Consider the following 20,715-nt stretch of genomic DNA (forward strand, 5'->3'; position numbering starts at 1 on the left):
CAGAATCTTCAACCCTTTATCTCTCTACCTCTCTCTCTGCCTATACTCTTCCATTTACTCACCTGATTTCATCTGCCCATCACTACTTCCTCACCTAGTTCTACCTGTGCCTGCCAGCTCTCGCCTCAACCTTCCCCTTCACATCTATAATGGCTATCTCCCTTTAAGTTCTCAGTTCTGATACATGGTCTGGGCCCAAAACATCTGTAGATGGTGCCTAACACAGTGAATTAATCCAGCAATTTATGTTTTTCTCCAGATTCTAGCATCTGCAGTCTTTTCTATCTCTAAATTAATTCAGCACTTTTTCTGAATTTAAATTCAGTAAAGGCCCCTCTTAAGCAGACAATGCATACGTAGGTTTATTTTATAGGAGTGTGCAGACAGAAGATGAACTCAAATGGTGTTCCATTCTGGAGTGAGTCAGCTTTTTAATTAAATGAAATGATGACTCACCAGCTTACCTTGAAAGGGGGAGCATTGGGGCTGCAAGCAGAGATTTGGTTAATATCACATCAGGTCACTGCATTATGAGCTGACACAGGTTGGTGAGTAAAAGAGAGCAGGCAACCAGATCACTTAATAGAGAAACTGTCGTTACTGTGCTGAAAGTGATCATTCAGTGATCTTAGTAGAAGAAACAGCAAATTGTGGACCTGGAGGACCAAGACAGTTCAGCATAGCTGTGATTGATGGGCATATGGGGACTGAAGTGATCGGAACGGAGGAGAGCTCAGCATCACCGTGTAAGCATTCCAGGACTGGAATGAAGTATATTAGAATATCAGCTTTGGTTTTCGTACAATTGTAATTGCTGGTGCAATGCCAGAAATTCTGCTCATGTACAGGTCTTGCTGCCCCACCCTTCTCTTGCAGTTCTCTGTCTTGTGGCATTGGCATTGTATATGAGCCATTTACAGTGGCTCAGGCTACCATTTTTCGTTATCAGAGAGACCAAGACAAATGAGCTCAACATGATGAGAAGATTCTCCCAACAAAAAATGCACGAAATAAAATGAAATAATCTAAAAGATCTATTGCTAATATATTTGCAGAACCATGTTTGTTACTGAAAAAGTATAGCCAAGGGAATCAAAACAATGCATTGAATCTAGTTCATTAACAAATACAAATTAATAGCCTATTAATTTACCATTATTAGTGCAATTTCATGAATATGGTTGGTGATTATGAACATAATTTTTGCAAAGTGCCTTTATAATAACTTTCTTTTAACCACACTATTGCAAACAAAATTATTATTTTAAACTTGACTAGTCCTATCATGGAAACCAGTAATGTAAGAGTGAAGCAAACAATCTGTAAGTGATTATAGCTGCCCATATTGCAACTCTGTATTTTCATAGTCTAACACGAAAATAAGAATTAATGGTGTAGTATAAATTAGGAAAAACTTGATTCATAGCGTTAATTTATTATTTGGCTTCCTGTACCTTTTACAATTGATTTTAACTAATATCTTTTTGTCTTTTATTTTCATGTTTGCACTTAATCCCACTGTAAAGCACTTTGAACTACATCATCTGTATGAAAAGTGCTCATTATATAAGTTACTATTACTGATAAAATCTTCAAAACAGTGGATTAAGATCTATTATCTTTTTGATTTGATGCAGACAAAATAGTGTGTCATAGGAGTGCTTAACAAAATAGTGAAACCAAATAGTCTATAATGGGAAGGAGAAACTGTCCCAAATTACTTACACCCACTTTGTATTTAAACAAGGTCCGGATATGTAAATAAAGAAGCTCCTTCTGGTGAGGCGACATAATTTTTCCAATAAATATTCAGAAAATCACCTGATCAACAATGGGCAAAGCCATGCATTTAAAAATTTCCTCTCTGCTGCTCGCTTTATGTAATTTTTAAAAATCTAGTGCACAGTTGCTACTTAATTAAACCGATTATGAAAACTCTTGGTCTGGTTTTAGGTTCTGCTTAAGATAAATTTTCCTTTTAATGTCCAAAGTGAACAGTATGCATTACCACAATTCAAGTAAGGTACATTTCAGTGCTTTTATTAATGAGAGACTGTCACATTAGCATAACAGAGTACAGATCTGGAAGTGGACTTGCTTCAGTAAGATTTTAAAACCTCTCCATAAAACTGTCTCCAACCATTTTTGCTTAACTATGAAAATTTATTTTTCTCACTAATAGTGCATTTGCTCCCTTCTCACTAATACATTTGATTACCCTTTCAGAATTTTGAATACAGGGCTACTTATTTTATAGCTTATACAGTACCATGTGAAATGTGCCACTAACAAAAACAATTATTTTCTATTAAGTTAGTAGAAGCAATTTTGATGTCATGACAGTATTTATGGAAGATGTCTGACATCCATCAGTGAACCTTCTGCAGTTGTGCATAAATATTTTCTAAATAATATTACATTCAGGACTACTTTTTCCTGTTTCACTAATGCAGGAAACAATCCTAGTAAAGTCAAAAATTGATTAACAGCACTATTGAAAAGAGATTGGAAATACTGATGCATGATATATCAGGCACACAGTCCATCTTCTTATTAACAATTCCTAAGGCAGAGATGTTTTAAAATAACATTGATTTTACTGATCTTGGTGTAAAAGTAGTAAGTTATGATGGGATAATTATGGTAACATAATATTAAATAAAATATCCTCCATTGGACTAGCATTCTCATCATTTCTGATGTGTTCCCTTAACAATAAGCTTTTATGAGTAAAATATTTGCAGAAGTTATGTTTTGTTTTCATTTAGGATGATTTCTCTGATATAGCTCATTCCTTGATGTTATGAATAAGAATTTATGCAGTGAAAATCTGAAAGTATTTAAATCAATTTATTTCTTAAAACTTAAAGCAGATTTAAATTTCTTTAAATTTTGTATAACATTAATTACTTAAGTAATGTAGTTAAACATAGAACATGCAGTATATATAATATATAATTAGTTTGTATGGTTGATATGGTTTATTTAAATGTATTTCAATATTTAAAAGTTTTATTTGTACCACTCAGATTTCCATTGAAAAGAAAAATCATCAAATCCACATATTTTCATTTAGCATTCATTTACTCGCTACATTGCCATTCCATGAAGATTATTTGCCACATTTAAAGAATGGATATTGTATTTTGTGCATTCAAGTATGAACTAATTAATATTCCCTATAAAAAGATACAAAATGAAATCAAAACTTCCTATGTTATTCCCAACTGTGTACTATCCTAGATGATGGTAGTTAGGATATTTTGTGCATGCTACATAGCCAAGGAATAAATAATTTTAGTTTGTTGTTATTTTGCATTGATTTGCTATCTGTCATTGTGCAGTTGTTCACATAAAAGCTTAGATATTCAAAACATTTCCAGTAAATATGATCAGGCAAGGCTTTCCATTACTTTCATTTTCACATACTGTAATTCAAAACTATTCCTAGCATCTGATTCCATTTTAAAACAGTACCAAGACTTGTTTAAAAATATTTCTAAGATGGATTCATTTATGATGCTATTTTATATTTTATCATAACATTTTACATATGGATCACATTTTATGATTGATGTAGACAAAATAAGATGCAACTTCATGCTATGTACAGTATACAATTTTATTTTAATCCCAATATGACAGGTACTGAGAATGTCTTGGTAATAAGATAGAAACCAGGCACTTATGATGATAATGCTACTTTTAACTTAAATTAACGATCTGTAGGAGAGTATCATAACCATAATTTCCAAATGTGCTGATGAAGTTATAGTCAAATAAGTAATGATGGCCATGAAATCAAATTCAGAAAGAATTAGGTATACTAGATATTGTAGGGGCAACATAACATGGATAAATATAAAATAATAAATATAGAATCAAAAGAACTTGGTAGGACTAATAAAGAGATATTGGGATAGTAATATATTAATCTGTGATTAAAATGAGTTAATTTTGGCAGAATGTGAAAACAAATATGTTTGAAAAGCATGGTACACATCAAGAATGACTTTTACATTTTTGGTCAGTTTGTACATTTAAATACATCATTGTTCTTTAAAAGGTTCAAAGATGATAAAAGGAGATGATACTGGAGTTTTAATCTTGAAATTTAATTTGAAAGAAGTCTAAATTCACTGCAGTGTATTTTTCAAATAATGTGGAGAATAAATTTGGAAAATTAGGGTTGTAAAACAACAAAGGACAGACTTTTTTCACTCCAAACTACGTATAAGGTTCAATTTACACTTATTCTTCTTGTGGTTATCTGTTTTTAGCTGCATTTTCAACTGGAAATCCTGTTTACTCCATTTTGAGATTGTTCTCGCTTTGTACAACTGACATACTGTAATTCCCCCCAGCTGTATCAGCAATGAGTTCCACTCAACTGCCTATTTCCTCAATGGAGAATCTTATCAACCATCAATTTCCTTTTATTGGAAGTTCTTTCTGTTAGAAGCCAATCCTTTTGCCTATCTTAAGTTCTTGCAGGCTTCCTGGATCCATTACCAGATAATGAGTCTCAACAAAGTCCAGGTTCCTTGGTCTTTAATATTTTTGTGAGTCCTGTTCAAACAAGAGCTCTTCCAATGAAATTCAGAGTTTGTTTGCATAATATTTTCTGCTGCAAGAACGACGGCTTAACAGTTCTGTTGAATTTCTTCACTGACACTTCTTTACATTCATGTTTATTTAATGTGAAGTTTCTTCAATTTTGGAACCTGGCACTTATGTTGTCACTATCAAAGTTAAGGAAAAGCCCAAAAATGTCTGTGCTGGGTAACCATTTGTAATATCCGCAGTTACGGTGGGTTATAATATATTGCAAACATATCTGAGCAGACAGTCCACCAAATAGAGACACCACTGGAAAATGATAGGATCAAAGAGCAATTCAAATGCAAACCAGGTTTCCATTTCTTCTGCGTATTATTAAGAATGATACATTCCCCAACTCGTGTCAGCAAAACGATTATAAAGGGCAGCAATAAAAAAACATTCAATGGAACAAGAGCACTTGCTGTGAGCAATTACAGCTCAATGATTTATTTTCTAAACTAAACCAACCCCTTAATAAACCTTGATATTGTCAGAGTAAAAGTACTGTGAAATAGAGGCAATCATAGACAAGTTGTTCATTTAAGTCTATGCTTAACAATCTAAAATATGGTTTTCACAAGGTATTATGGATGTTCAAAGAGCAATTTTGCTTTACTTTACATACTGATAATGGAGCAGGGGAGAAGTTAAAATGGGAAGACTCTGCTTCCCATCAAAATGGGATTAATGCTGTTGGTTTTGGTAACAATTAAGGTTTCCTCCAATCTCCAAACCCATCATCCAATCTCTTCTCCCAAGACTTAACCTGTTATAGCAGTTAAATTTGGTAGAGGACAACCTGTAGTTTACAAGTTTTACCCTACTATATTGATAGCTGTTGCTTGCCAATAGATAAATCTGAGCAATTAACTAGTGGCCTGGTATCTAGCATTCCATATGGGATTGCCATACTCTCTTGCCATGCCTGCATCTTTGGTAGTTTCAATCCTTCCAAAGTAACAGTGATGATTAGTATTTAAGGATGATTAATATTATAAAATTTATATAAATTCTGAAGCGCGTTCATAAATCCTAGAAGCCCAATATCCAACTGCACTTTCTCACACCGTGTAATAGCCTTCTAGGCAATGGTCAAGTGACACTTCGGAGATCCTAACCAACGTAATTTTGAGGCAAAGTAGTTAGCTTTGGTGGCCTTTTCTGCATTGTATTTCACATACACAGGAGGCTTTATGCCTTAAAGGAGTATTTTGACATGTAATCATGATTGTCACATTGCTAAATGTGGCTGTCATAGTGTGCATGTCAGGTTCCCATAATCAACAATAAAATGTGATGTTTTATTAATGCTGTTTGGTGGGATGAACATACATCACAATGCCTCTCCTGTTTTACTTCAAAAAATATTACACTGAAGGGTCATTTGAAAAACTCTGCAAGAGTCCAGCACATCCCAAAATTCATCGGGTACCACAGCATGCCGCACAATTTCACAATCAAGGACCTGATCCTTTACCAGGAGCTTCAGAGCATAAGGGGAAAATGAAGGGAGGAGACAATGTAGACAGTCCCTTTTGACAGAGTTATTAGACAGCACATAAAGGTGCAATCTCAAGACACAGGATCACACATTTTCATTCCTCTTTTTCTATCTATTACAATATCCACCTGGCCACAATGAAAAAAAATTCTTCGTATTGAACCAAAATCCTGCATGAGATTTATACATCAAACTATTAAAAATGTCATAGTAACATCAGCTCAACACATTTGTGTATTTGTTAGGTATTGGCATCAATATATATTTGCTCCAACAGAGTTGACTCTCAGAAGCTGAGTATCGCTATTAAAGACCATTGGCTTTCAGTAGGGGTACCTTCCAAGAGCAACCCTAGTCCTTGAAGCCCAACTCCCAACTACACCTTCCCACACCACAAAATAGCCTTCTAGGCAATGGTCAAGTGACTCTTAGGAGATCATAACTGATGTAATCTTGAGAGAAAAAGGAGTTATTTTTCGTTCACAGGGCTTCTGTTATATCTCCAGTTTGCAGGTAAACAATCCCACTAGCTCGTTGGAGGAGAAATTGCTGAGTCCTGTGACACTGTGCAACTCATTGTGATGGCACAGTGTTAAATTCCTGGATTAATAATCCAGGGGCCTCATCTAAATATTTGGAGTTCATATGTTATGAATATAAGTCATATGGTAGCCGTGGAATGAGTTGCAGTGTAACAGGGAGACAAAATCAAAAAGGGTAGTGAATATAGGACTGAAGGTGTTACATTTGAATGCACACAGTATAGAAAATAACGTAGATGCTTTTGTCACGCAGTTAGAGATTGGCAGGTATGACGTTGTGGGCATCACTGAGATGTGGCTGAAAGAAGATTGCATTTGGGAGCTTAACATCCAATGATACACGTTTTATCTAAAGGACGTGCAGGTAGGCAGAGGGAGTCACATGGCTCTGTTGGTAAGAAATGAAATCAAATCCTTAGAAAAAGGTAACACACACAAAATGCTGAAGGAACTCAACAGGTCAGGCAGAATTTAAGGAAATGAATAAACAGTTGACGTTTCAGGACAAAGCCTTCCTCAGTACTGGAAGGGAAGAAGGAAGACATCACAATAAAGAAATGCGGAGAGAGGAAGGAAGATAGCTAGCATATGATAGGTAAAGCCAGGGGCTAGGAAAGATAAAGGGCTAGAGAGGAAGGAATCTGATAGGAGAGGAGACTGGACCATTGGAGAAAGGAGGGAGGAGGGGACCCAGTGGGAGGTAATAGGCAGGTGAGGAGAAGTAAGGAGCCAGAGTAGGGAATAGAAGAAGAGGGGAGAGTGAGAGAAACATTTTTTTGCTAGGAGAAGAAATCGATATTCATGCCATCAGGTTGGAGGTGACCCAGATAAGGTGTTGCTCCTCCACCCTGAGGATGGCCTTATCTTGGCACAAGAGAAAGCCATGGGCCAACATGTCCATAAGAATATATGACATAGGATCAGAAGATGTAGAATCATTGTGGATAGAGTTAAAAAGACCCTGATGGGAGTTAAATTCAGTCCTCCGAACAGTACCCAGGATGTGTGCTACAAATGACAACAGGAGATAGAAAAAGCATGTGAAGAGGCCAATGTTACAATAGTCATAGGGTATTTCAATCTACAGGTAGATTGGAAAAAGCAAGTTGGTGCTGATTTTGGATCACAAGAGAGAGAATTGTAGAAGCTTCAAGATGTCTTTTTAGAACAGCTTGTTGTTGAGCCCAATAGGGGATCAGCTATTTTGGATTGGGTGTATTGAACTGGATTTGATTCCGGAGTTTAAGGATAAGGAATTCTTAGGAGAAATGATCGAATTCACCATACAATATGAGAGGAAGAAGCTCAAGTCAGATATATCGGTATTGCAGAGGAGTAAAGGGAATTACGGAGGTGTGAGAGAGGAGCTGGCCAAAGGTGATTGGAAGGGGACACTAGTAGGAATGACAGCAGAGCAGTAATGCCTGGAATTTCTGGGAGCAATCTGGAAGAAGTGGGATAGATGCATCCCAAAGAACAAAAAGTAAACTAAAGGCAGGATGACACAACCGTGGATGACAGGGGAAGTCAATTCCAACGTAAAAGCAGAAGTAGGCCATATAACATGGCAAAAATTTGTGGGGAAATTAGAATTAGGGACCAAGTCATAAGAAGCAAAAAGATGAAATATGAAGGTAAGTTAGCCAATAATATCAAAGAGGATACCAGAAGTTTTTTTAGACATATAAATAGTAAAAGAGATGTGAGAGTAGATATTGGAAAATGTTGCTGGAGAGATAGTAATAGGGGACACTGGACACACTACACAAATGTTTTGCATCCGTCTTAATTGTGGTATACACTAGCGGTATGCCGGAAATTCAAGAATATCAGGGTGCAGAAGTGAGAGCAGTTGCTATTAATAGGGAGAACATGCTTTGGAAGCTGAAAGGTCTGAAGTTAAAAAGTCACCTGGACCAGATGGACTACATCCTAGAGTTATGAAAGAGGTAACTGTAAAGATTGTGGAATCATTAGTAATGATTTTTCAAGAATTATATATTCTGGCATGCTTCTCAAGGGCTGGAAAATCTAACTCTATTCTTCAAAAAGGTATGGAGGTAGAATTAACTAAATTATAGGCCAGTTAGTCTGAACTCAATGGTTGGTTAGATTTTGGAGTCAATTGTTAAGGATGAGATTCTGGGGTACTTGGAGGCACATGATAAATTAGGCAAAGTCAGCAAGGTTTCCCTAAGGGAAAAATCTTGCCTGACAAATCTGTTGGAGCTCTTTGAGGAAATAACAAGCAGGATAGACAAAGGAGAATCAGTGGATATTGAGTACTTGGATTTTCAGAAGCCCTTTGACATGGTGCCACTTTGAAAGGTATTATCATGGATAGACTATTGGCTGAATGGCAAGAGACAGAAAGTCTTTTCTGATTGGTTGCAGGTGACTAGTGGTGTTCCACAGGGATCAGTAATGGGAGCGCTTAATTTTAAGTTATATGTCAATGATTTGGATGATGGAATTGATGGCTTTGTGACCAAGTTTGCAGACGATACAAAGATAGGTGGAGGGGCAGTTTGTGTTGAGAAAGCAGGGAGGCTGCAGAAGGACTTAGAAAGAATGGACAAAGAAGTGACAGATGGAACGTGTTGAGAAGTGTATGGTCATGCACTTCGGTAGAAGAAATAAAAGTTTGGAGTATTTTCTAAACGGAGAAAATTCAAAAGTCTAAGGTGAAAAGGGGCTGGGCTAACTTGCAGGTTGAGTCAGTGGTGAGGAAGGCAAATGCAATGTTACCATTCTTTTCGAGAGAACTAGAATATAAAAGCAGCAATGTAATGCTGAAACCATATAAGGTACTGTTGAGGCTTCTCGTGGAATATTGTGAGCAGTTTCAGATCATTTACCTATGAAAGGATGTGATGGCTTTGGAGAGGGTTCAAAGGTGGTTTATGAAAATGATTACAGGATTGAAGGGCTTATTATATGATGAGCATTTGATGGCTCTGGGCCTGTACTCACTGGAATTTAGAAGAATGAGGGGGGATCTCATTGAAACCTTTTAAATGTTGAAATGATTAGATATGGAAAGGATGTTTCCTATATTGGGGGAGTCTAGGACCATTGAGCATCGAGGGATGTCCATTTAGAATGGTGATGAGAAGGAATTACTTTAGCCAGTGCACCTTGGAGAGGGTTCAGACAAAGGAGGTTCACAAAAATGATTCCAGGTGTACAGGTAGCCACAGAGTGTAGTTCACCTGAATGTAGTGTTATCCAGAATGCATTGCATGTAGCAGTCTTCAAGGTGGTAAAAAAGACATTACAAACTAAATTTCCTTTTAGCACAGCAGTGCATAGCTAAACTCATGGGCTTTGATTCTGTTTGTACTAAATGATTTAAACTCACAATTAAAATAGTGGATTACTCCTTTAAGGAAACTTAAGGAATTATAGATGGAAATGTATTACTGCCTAAAATTGAATAATACACTATAAGCCCATATTTGGCAATAAATAAATGGGGAATTTATCATCTATCTTATTTAAAATTCAGAAATGTTAAAGGTACAGTATGCTCTTACTATGGAAATAATGAAATTCTACCTATTATAGATTTATGGAAATTTAAAATATTGCAAAAGCAATAAATCAACAAATAGAATATTCCTGTAAAATATCTTCCCACTGATGTATAACTCAACACATTTTGCAAAGGAGTCAAATAATTGTTCATTTCATAACTTGCTTATATGAATTGAGTGCCAGTTGCCAAGATAAATCTTCATAAACTGCACCAATAATCCAAATACATTCTGCTGACTGAAATTCCTTGCTTCAGTTCAAAATCATGTGTTCTGTTAATTTTTGACATAAACACCACACACATGCAATATGGAGATTGAATATGGTGATTTTTTTTCTCTACCTTCGCCCTATTAAATTTAATTTTATTTCAGTATGAACACAGTGTTTACGTTACAAGACTAATAATCTGATCTAAGAATCCAGATGGTTAAAAAGCTGGTCTTAGTAATATTGACAAATTATCCTTCAAACCTCATCTGATTGACCTACATTCAGCAGTATAAGATATATTTTGCCCTTTGTCCTAGCCTGGCCTATATGGTTGTGTCCGGGGTGCTCCATGAATTAAAAGTAAAAGGAATGATAAAAATGGGTAGAACACTTGAGATCAACCAAAGCACCAGTGCAAAGTCCTCCTGAGGAATGGTGTGCAAACTGACAGAATTGTCCCACATGCTAATCAAGCAACATCCTAACATAGGCCTACTTGCAGAATCACACCTTACAGGATGATAATTTCCAAACCCCTCCATCATCATTGACCCTCTAGTGTTGATGACACTGGTTTGCACATGGAAGGGCTGAGTCCTGGAATCCTCCATTATAACTCCAGATCCTATGAAGTCTCATGGCTGCAGTCATTTGTCCTAATGCCTGTGAAACCACACTGGAACAGATTTTCCATGTGACTCTACTTTTTGTCAATGATGTCTGGCTGAAGTTGCCAGAGTAACAGTTTTGATTCATTATCAAACTGTGGCAGTATTATATCCCATGCCAATGCATGGTTATTAATCAGCTTCTTTACTTGAAAGTCTATGTTTGCTGCTGTTGCTAGTTATGAGACATATATGGTATTATATAATCCCAGTTTTTCATTGCCTAAACAAGTCCCAAATTATGAAGTGTTTCCTTTTCTTACTGCTTTGAGCTGCCGGTGAATTTGCATTTGTTGTATGTCTGGCCGTTGGATCTGCAAACTTTTGAAATGTGACTGTGTTTTGGCCATTGAAAAACTTGGCTGTTCTAGAGTGACAGAATTGCAGGGCATGATGTCCAGAATAACAATAGCAAGTGACTGAACAGGTCTCACGGCTTCCTTCAGGCTTAGTTTCACAGCGTGGACTTTGCTCCACTTCCCTGACTATGCGTTGCATCGATACCAGTTGCATGTGGTAGATGACATTCTCTCAATTTCTTAGATACCATTTCCATCAACTCAACAATTTAACAAACAAGTTCAAAAGGCAGGTTTGGTCTGGTCAACAGCTTCAACTGAGTTAATTATCTACTAGTGCACACATAAATCTATCAAAGTGTAATCTAAAACACAAAAATAAAATTACAATACTTCAAACTTCCTCATAGCACGTAAGACAATAAATTGGCTTGTTTAAAGATGCTGTGCAGAAATTGGAAGATTACTGAAGCTGTTAAAATAGCTGAGGTCTGTACATTTGGCATTAAGTACTAGAAATAGAGTGAATCATCTTTGCATAACAGTTCTTGGCTAACTTCTGTCAGATGTATTTTTCAATACTTGAATAACATCTGATCAGGGCCCTGGCACCATTACCTCTCCTTCACCTTCCACAAGATTGCTTGCTTTCAAGAACATGGCCATCTGACTGATGTACAAGCTGAATCATCTTACATGCCAAGGTTTGTGATGCAGTCTCAGAGCTGCCATATTACTCTAGCACTATTCAAAAGGGAATTGGCTGAACTTGATTCATTCGATAATCCTGTGATGGCCAGCAACTTTACCTTGCCATTTTGGCTTCTTGTGCTATGCACTTGTATCAGTCCACACAGAGCTCTCAGGTGAATGTGATTCAATTAATTCATTGAGAATGTCTGCAGGTAAACACCACACACAAAAAAAGTTTTGGTTCTAAAAGATCACCTTAAACTTTTCAAGTGTGAGCCGACAATGTCCTTCAATAATCCCAAAGGTGAACTGCAAGAGAACCCATCCTCATCACCAATCTATAATGGCTGGATTGTAATGACAGCTGGTTTCAGACAAAAATATCGACCAGATGGAACATGCATTTTAGTATATTTGGGTTATATGTAGCTGCACACAATACACTGCTGGTGAGATATAGGTGCATCTGACCCACACTGTATTTAGACTCATTACTGAGTCCAGGGACATAACTGGCATAGCCCTATTCATTTAAATGTGGCAGTTGAATTTTACTAAAAGTGGGAAATAACGGAATTAATATTGCTATTTGAATTAATTTACATAAATTCAATGTAGCATAATTTTTAAAAATGCTATTAATATTTCCTACATTTTAATTATTTACATGAATTTCAGTTGTTTCTATTTTTTCCAGTCATCAAAGGTAGGTAAAAAAAGTAGTAAAGACCTTTTAACAACATGAGTTATGAGAAGATAACTAGAGTAGTCCATAGATAAGCTTCAAGATCACCACTTGTAGATCACCATCCCACAGTAGTAAGGTTCAGCAGGATGTTGGCAGCTGCATGGTCTTAAAGGACCAGTGCAACTGAAGACATCACCAAGGCTTGGATGTTTCCAAGTCCACGCTGATCCTGCTCAATGCTCTAAGGTTCAGTATAGTATACAGTATATTTGATCAAAAGAGATAGTGCCCTGCTTTCCAAATAAACTAGTAAAACTTATCCCTTGCATGATTTTCATTCTTATGCTAAGACTGAGCTCCTATTTCGGTCATTGTTTATTTGTTATTAAACTGGCACCTTATGTCATTCTCCCTTCCAATATTATCTCAATATGTCCACACATAAATACACAGATGATTCTCGCAGGCATATGGATTTTTTACTGGTCGTTGCATAACCACATAGGCAGGTTACAGTTTAATAAAATGAGTTATTCCATGCTTTAAATAAAATCTACATTAAGGTAATTTGATACTAATAATTGTTTAAATTAGGGTTAGATTTCAGATGATTGTTTGGGAAAGTTAAGTGATTTATTATATTATCTGGAGTGATAATTATTCTGTTCAATGGAGTGATAATTTGCAAAGATGAAAAAAAAATCCAATACACAAGCACGTCATTATTTCATGGTTGATAGCAACAGCATGTATCCTCTGGAATTAATATAAAGCCTATCTGCTCTAGTTTCCACAGATTATTCTCTCTCATATGGAATATTTAATCAATGGCAGTAAATGCTGGTGTTCTTTCATACCTGAGAAAGGTTATGATAACTTGTTCTTGATTTTACAGAACAGTCTTTACATGGAGAAACTTAAACTTGAAGAGTACCCTGTAAATATCATTCAGCTACAACGGAATTAAATTGTTTCTAACATAAATTAGTCTGAATATATGAATTTGATTAATTCTACATCATGCTCTCTAAATAAGCACCCTGTTTCTGAATTTTTTGATGGCTATTGTCATGTTTTATTTTCATTCTTCTTATTTATATTATGTCAGTTGTTGTAAGAATATTGGTTTGAATTGTACAGGATAACACTTCACTAATCTTAATAATTTGCTTTTAGTCACTGTGCTCTGAAATTAAACAACGACGGCGTGGCATAATTTCTGTACTTCACTTATGCCAACGTCTCCTCGATGACAGAGATGCTAACTGTTTGGAAGCTGATCGTCAGTCAATGCAACTTGTTATTGTGAACCTGGAGAGAAGGTGGGAAGCCATAATAATGCAGACTATCCAGTGGCAGAACAGGCTGCAAAAGCAACTAGGAAAAGAAAAGGTAAGATTTCAATACAAGGTAATATAACATGAAATATTACAAAATACAGAAATGTAAAAAATTCTACAGTCTATCTGACTGAAATGAACTTGCCCTATTTCTCAAATATTCTTCCATTCTTCCTTACACTGTCCTCATCAATTTCTAAACATTGTATAGGAGATCAAATATTTAAGAAGACATTATCATGGCACTACATAATACAAAAAATAGAACTGCGAGAAATGTTTAAATTATATTATCTTTTCTTCAGTCCACATCTGCCTTGGATAAGATATCTACAAGCTGTTCTACAGATAACACAAATATTACTTTTTGTTTAGTAGATGAGAAGATTTGCTTTAATGAAACAGGATGACATGCAATATTTTCTTATCTCAGAGAACTTACCCAAAGCAGGAAACTGGACAGCTACAGGATGTCCATGGCTGAAATTGTCAATCAAGGCTTTGATTCTGATCTTGGTCAAGCTAATTGAATTCCTCATATGAGTGCTGCAGGCACAAGTTATCTAGATATTAGCTCTTGATCTCAGTATTGATTGTTGCAAATCACTATTTCCCTGCCAAACCCATAAGTAACCAAGATATTTGAACATCTCTGTTCACATCTCTGATAATGCCTGAGTGTAATTGTTTCACCATTAGCTATGGTGACTTCAGCTCCCAAGGCCATTGACCTGGGGTTCCCTCCTATTACAGCTCTGCTTCTCTACCTCTCTTTCTTCCCTTAAAACACTTATCTCAAATCTCCTCTAACCCATAACACAGTGCTTTTATCTCTGCTACTCTAATCATCTCCAGATATAAACCCTCAATTATTGATATCATGATTCTCACCAACAAGACCTGAAGATGTGGAAATCCTCCTTAGAATCTCTGTCTCTGAGATACCCCTTAGTACTTACTTCTCTGACTTTGCCTATGGCTATCGAGCTAAATTTCACACACAAAATGCTGGAGAAAATCAGCAGGTCATGGAAATAAATGAACAATCAATGTTTTGTGCCAAGACCCTTCATCAGGACAGGAAAGATGACAGAATAAGAAGGTAGGGGGTGGGGAAGGAGAACAAGCTAAAAGGTGTTATGTGAAGCCGGTGAAACCCCAATCCCATTCTGACATGTTGTCCATGGCCTCCTCTTCTGCCACGATGAGGCCATTCTCAGATTGGAGGAGCAACAACTCGTAACCCAACTAGGTAGCCTCCAACCTGATGCCGTAAACATCGATTTCTCCAACTTCGTTAATTTTTCCCCATTTCCCTTCCCTTCCCTTCCCTCTTATTTAATTCGTGACTCTGACCTCTTTCCTTTTCTCCTCCCCTGTTCATCACCTCCCCCTAGTTCCCCTCCTCCTTTACTTTCTCCAAGATCCATTCTCCTCTTCCACTCAGATTTTTCTTCTACAGGCCTTGACCTTTTCCATCTATCACCTCCCAGCTTCTCACTTCATCTCCCCTCCTCCACCCACCTGGCTTAACCTATCACCTTCCGGCTTGCACTCTTTCCCCTCCCCCCACCTTCTTATTCTGGCATCTTCCCCCTTCCTTTCGAATCCTGATGAAGGGGTCCAGCCTTAAACATCAATTATTTATTCATTTCCATAGATGCTGCCTGACCTGCTGAGTTCCTCCTGCATTTTGTGTGTGTTGCTCTGGATTTCCAGCACCTGCAGAATCTCTTGTGTTTGTGGCTTAAAATCGCCTCACTTTGTTCAGGGTTTTTTTTTGATAATGCTCTTGTGAATTGCCTTGGGATATTTTGCCACATTAAAAGTGATGGGTAAATGGAGGCTGTTGAATTTTTGTTGTACACAAATCTAAAATATCACAGGTATTGCATTTTTGTGTCTGTTGAAGGTGTGAAATTTTTATTTGGAAAATGAATCTTCAGCCTCTTTTTACACAGGTTTAATGTTACACTTCTTTCACTTTAAACAACTGAAGTAATGTGACATCTTCCTAAGACCTCTAATAGTTTTATAGTTTGTAATATGGCAAACATTTGATCATATTTATATGTTAAAGAACAGGCAGAGAATGATAGGGAGTAAGAGTAAATAGCCAAAAAGGGAGAAAAAATCCTAACAATTGTATATCATTGACGTAACGTAAAGCAAATAATCAGAAGACCATAAGGTATAGGAGCACAATTAAGCCATTTGGCCCATCAAGCCTGCTCCGCCATTTCATCATGGCTGATCCGTTTTTCTCTCAGCCCTAATCTCCCGGCTTCTCCCCTTATCCCTTCATGCCTTGACTAATCATGAATCTATCCACTTCTTGTCATGGTCTGGTCCGTGAAGTCCGTATTCCGGTTCACGGTCCGGTCCATCGACCCTTGCTCCAGGTTTTCCTATCTACCCTGTTTCTGTTCTTGTTGAGCTAATTGAGGCAGCTGATGTTCGTTGGGACTGGCTGCATAAATATCTTCAGAGACCCAGGCATGACTGCTGGATTGTTCTTGCCCTTACTCCTTGTATCCCTTCTCCTGCCTCCTGTTTCCTGGCCTGTAGCCCTGCCTTGTCTTGCCGGTAACTCTCACCTCGCCTGAAGTTCTCGTCTCGTCTCGTCTCGTCTCGTCTCGCCTTGCTTTGCCAGAAGCCTTGCCTTGTCTTGCTGGTAACTCTCGCCTCATCTCGCCTGCAGTCTTGTCCTGGAGCCACCCTGTACCTAGCTCCCTTCCTGTCCCTTGCCTCCGTTGGGTAAGCCAGGCCGTCTCGCCGTTACCTGCGGTTGGTTCTGTCCCTTCCTGTCCCTTGCCTCCGTCAGGTAAGCCAGGCCGTCTCACCGTTACCTGCGGTTGGTTCTGTCCCTTCCTGTCCCTTGCCTCCGTCGGGTAAGCCAGGCAGTCTCGCCGTTACCTGCGGTTGGTTCTGTCCCTTCCTGTCCCATACCTCCCTCGGGTGCTGATCCGCGCCCTGCCCAGGAGTACCGCGCCCTGCCCAGGTGAACCGTGCCCTGCCCTGGAGGAGCCTACCTAGCCCCAAGCGTGAAGCCTCCTGCCAAGCCTCGCCTCTAGCCTCAAGCCTGAAGACTCCTGCCAAGTCTCACCTCTAGCCTCAAGCCTGAAGACTCCAGCCTCGTCCTGCCTACCTGCCAAGCCTTGTCGCCTGGTTCTGGGATCTGAGCCAGTGGCAAGACCCAGGTACTGGGTCCTTGTCCCGTCTCTGGCTCAGAGTCCAAGCCCGGGCTCCTAGCTCTTTAGTTCAGTCCTGTTCCAGGTTCCTGGTTTTCCTGTCCATGTCCTTGCCATCACCCTGTATCCTAGTCCTGTCCCTAGTACTTCAGTGTCTATGTCTTGCACTTGGGTCTGTTCCCAGCCACTGCCCTATGACACTTCTGCAATAAATATACCCAATGACTTCATTGGGAGAAGGAGAAGAGTAAAAGTGGCAGGCTGACAAATCCAGGGCAAGCATTAAAAAGGGCCACTTTTCAACATAATTGTATAAGGGCGAAGAGAGTTGTAAAAGAGCGCCTGAAGGCTTTGTGTGTCAATGCAAGGAGCATTCGTAATAAGGTGGATGAATTGAAAGTGCAGATTGTTATTAATGATTATGATATAGTTGGGATCACAGAGACATGGCTCCAGGGTGACCAAGGATGGGAGCTCAACGTTCAGGGATATTCAATATTCAGGGGGGATAGACATGAAGGAAGGGGAGGTGGGGTGGCGTTGCTGGTTAAAGAAGATATCATAACGCAATAGGAAGGAAGGACATAAGCCGGGAAGATTTGGAATCGATATGGGTAGAGCTGCGTAACACTAAGGGGCAGAAGACGCTGGTGGGAGTTGTGTACAGGCCACCTAACAGTAGTAGTGAGGTCGGAGATGGTATTAAACAGGAAATTAGAAATGTGTGCAATAAAGGAACAGCAGTTATAATGGGTGACTTCAATCTACATGTAGATTGGGTGAACCAAATTGGTAAAGGTGCTGAGGAAGAGGATTTCTTGGAGTGTATGTGGGATGGTTTTTTGAACCAACATGTCGAGGAACCAACTAGAGAACAGGCTATTCTGGACTGGGTTTTGAGCAATGAGGAAGGGTTAATTAGCAATCTTGTCGTGAGAGGCCCTTTGGGTAAGAGTGACCATAACATGGTGGAATTCTTCATTAAGATGGAGAGTGACATAGTTAATTCAGAAACAAAGGTTCTGAACTTAAAGAGGGGTAACTTTGAAGGTATGAGACGTGAATTAGCTAAGATAGACTGGCAAATGACACTTAAAGGATTGATGGTGGATATGCAATGGCAAGCATTTAAAGGTTGCATGGATGAACTACAACAATTGTTCATCCCAGTTTGGCAAAAGAATAAATCAAGGAAGGTAGTGCACCCGTGGCTGACAAGAGAAATTAGGGATAGTATCAATTCCAAAGAAGAAGCATACAAATTAGCCAGAGAAAGTGGCTCACCTGAGGACTGGGAGAAATTCAGAGTTCAGCAGAGGAGGACAAAGGGCTTAATTAGGAAGGGGAAAAAAGGTTATGAGAGAAAACTGGCAGGGAACATAAAAACTGACTGTAAAAGCTTTTATAGGTATGTAAAAAGGAAAAGACTGGTAAAGACAAATGTAGGTCCCCTACAGACAGAAACAGGTGAATTGATTATGGGGAGCAAGGACATGGCAGACCAATTGAATAATTACTTTGGTTCTGTCTTCACTAAGGAGGACATAAATAATCTTCCAGAAATAGTAGGGGACAGAGGGTCCAGTGAGATGGAGGAACTGAGCGAAATACTTGTTAGTAGGGAAGTGGTGTTAGGTAAATTGAAGGGATTGAAGGCAGATAAATCCCCAGGGCCAGATGGTCTGCATCCTAGAGTGCTTAAGGAAGTAGCCCAAGAAATAGTGGATGCATTAGTGATAATTTTTCAAAACTCGTTAGATTCTGGACTAGTTCCTGAGGATTGGAGGGTGGCTAATGTAACCCCACTTTTTAAAAAAGGAGGGAGAGAGAAACCGGGGAATTATAGACCAGTTAGCCTAACGTCGGTGGTGGGGAAACTGCTGGAGTCAGTTATCAAAGATGTGATAACAGCACATTTGGAAAGCGGTGAAATCATCGGACAAAGTCAACATGGATTTGTGAGAGGAAAATCATGTCTGACGAATCTCATAGAATTTTTTGAGGATGTAACTAGTAGAGTGGATAGGGGAGAACCAGTGGATGTGGTATATTTGGATTTTCAAAAGGCTTTTGACAAGGTCCCACACAGGAGATTTGTGTGCAAACTTAAAGCACACGGTATTGGGGGTAAGGTATTGATGTGGATGGAGAATTGGTTAGCAGACAGGAAGCAAAGAGTGGGAATAAACGGGACCTTTTCAGAATGGCAGGCGATGACTAGTGGGGTACCGCAAGGCTCAGTGCTGGGACCCCAGTTGTTTACAATATATATTAATGACTTGGATGAGGGAATTAAATGCAGCATCTCCAAGTTTGTGGATGACACAAAGCTGGGTGGCAGTGTTAGCTGTGAGGAGGATGCTAAGAGGATGCAGAGTGACTTGGATAGGTTGGGTGAGTGGGCAAATTCATGGCAGATGCAATTTAATGTGGATAAATGTGAAGTTATCCACTTTGGTGGCAAAAATAGGAAAATAGATTATTATCTGAATGGTGGCCGATTAGGAAAAGGGGAGGTGCAACGAGACCTGGGTGTCATTATACACCAGTCATTGAAAGTGGGTATGCAGGTACAGCAGGCGGTGAAAAAGGCGAATGGTATGCTGGCATTTATAGCGAGAGGATTTGAGTACAGGAGCAGGGAGGTACTACTGCAGTTGTACAAGGCCTTGGTGAGACCACACCTGGAGTATTGTGTGCAGTTTTGGTCCCCTAATCTGAGGAAGGACATCCTTGCCATAGAGGGAGTACAAAGAAGGTTCACCAGATTGATTCCTGGGATGGCAGGACTTTCATATGAAGAAAGACTGTAGGAACTGGGCTTGTACTCGTTGGAATTTAGAAGATTGAGGGGGGATCTGATTGAAACGTATAAAATCCTAAAGGGATTGGACAGGCTAGATGCAGGAAGATTGTTCCCGATGTTGGGGAAGTCCAGAACAAGGGGTCACAGTTTGAGGATAAAGGGGAAGCCTTTAAGGACCGAGATTAGGAAAAACTTCTTCACTCAGAGAGTGGTGAATCTGTGGAATTCTCTGCTACAGGAAGCAGTTGAGGCCAGTACGTTGGCTATATTTAAGAGGGAGTTAGGTATGGCCCTTGTGGCTACGGGGATCAGGGGGTATGGAGGGAAGGCTGGGGCGGGGTTCTGAGTTGGATGATCTGCGATGATCATAATAAATGGCGGTGCAGGCTCGAAGGGCTGAGTGGCCTACTCCTGCACCTATTTTCTATGTTTCTATGTTTCTATCTCCACTGCTGCTTGTGGCAACAAATTCCATAGATTCACCACTCCCTGGCTGAAGAAATACCTCCTCATCTCCATTCTAAATGGATGTCCCTCTATTCTGAGGCTGTGTCCCTGGTCCTAGACTCTCCCACCATTGGAAACACCCTCTCCACATCCACTTTATTAAGGCCATTCAACATTCAATAGGTTTC

The 20,715-nt window shown here is 38.9% G+C and overlaps 1 protein-coding gene across 5 annotated transcripts in view; it reads left to right on the forward strand.

The window, feature by feature from the left end:
• akap6 (A kinase (PRKA) anchor protein 6) overlaps nucleotides 1-20,715 on the forward strand; it is a 349,373-nt gene that overhangs the window by 282,295 nt on the left and 46,363 nt on the right. For 4 of the 5 annotated variants that reach the window (XM_072267349.1, XM_072267339.1, XM_072267377.1 and 1 more), the window contains one exon: nucleotides 13,920-14,135. The exons of the other annotated variant lie outside the window; for it this stretch is intronic. In XM_072267349.1, coding sequence (XP_072123450.1) covers nucleotides 13,920-14,135 — 216 coding nt within the window. The remainder of the gene's footprint in view (nucleotides 1-13,919; nucleotides 14,136-20,715) is intronic. 5 annotated transcript variants of the gene reach the window in all.

The sequence above is a fragment of the Mobula birostris genome, chromosome 1 (assembly GCF_030028105.1).
Source record: "Mobula birostris isolate sMobBir1 chromosome 1, sMobBir1.hap1, whole genome shotgun sequence".
Classification (NCBI taxonomy): domain Eukaryota; kingdom Metazoa; phylum Chordata; class Chondrichthyes; order Myliobatiformes; family Myliobatidae; genus Mobula; species Mobula birostris.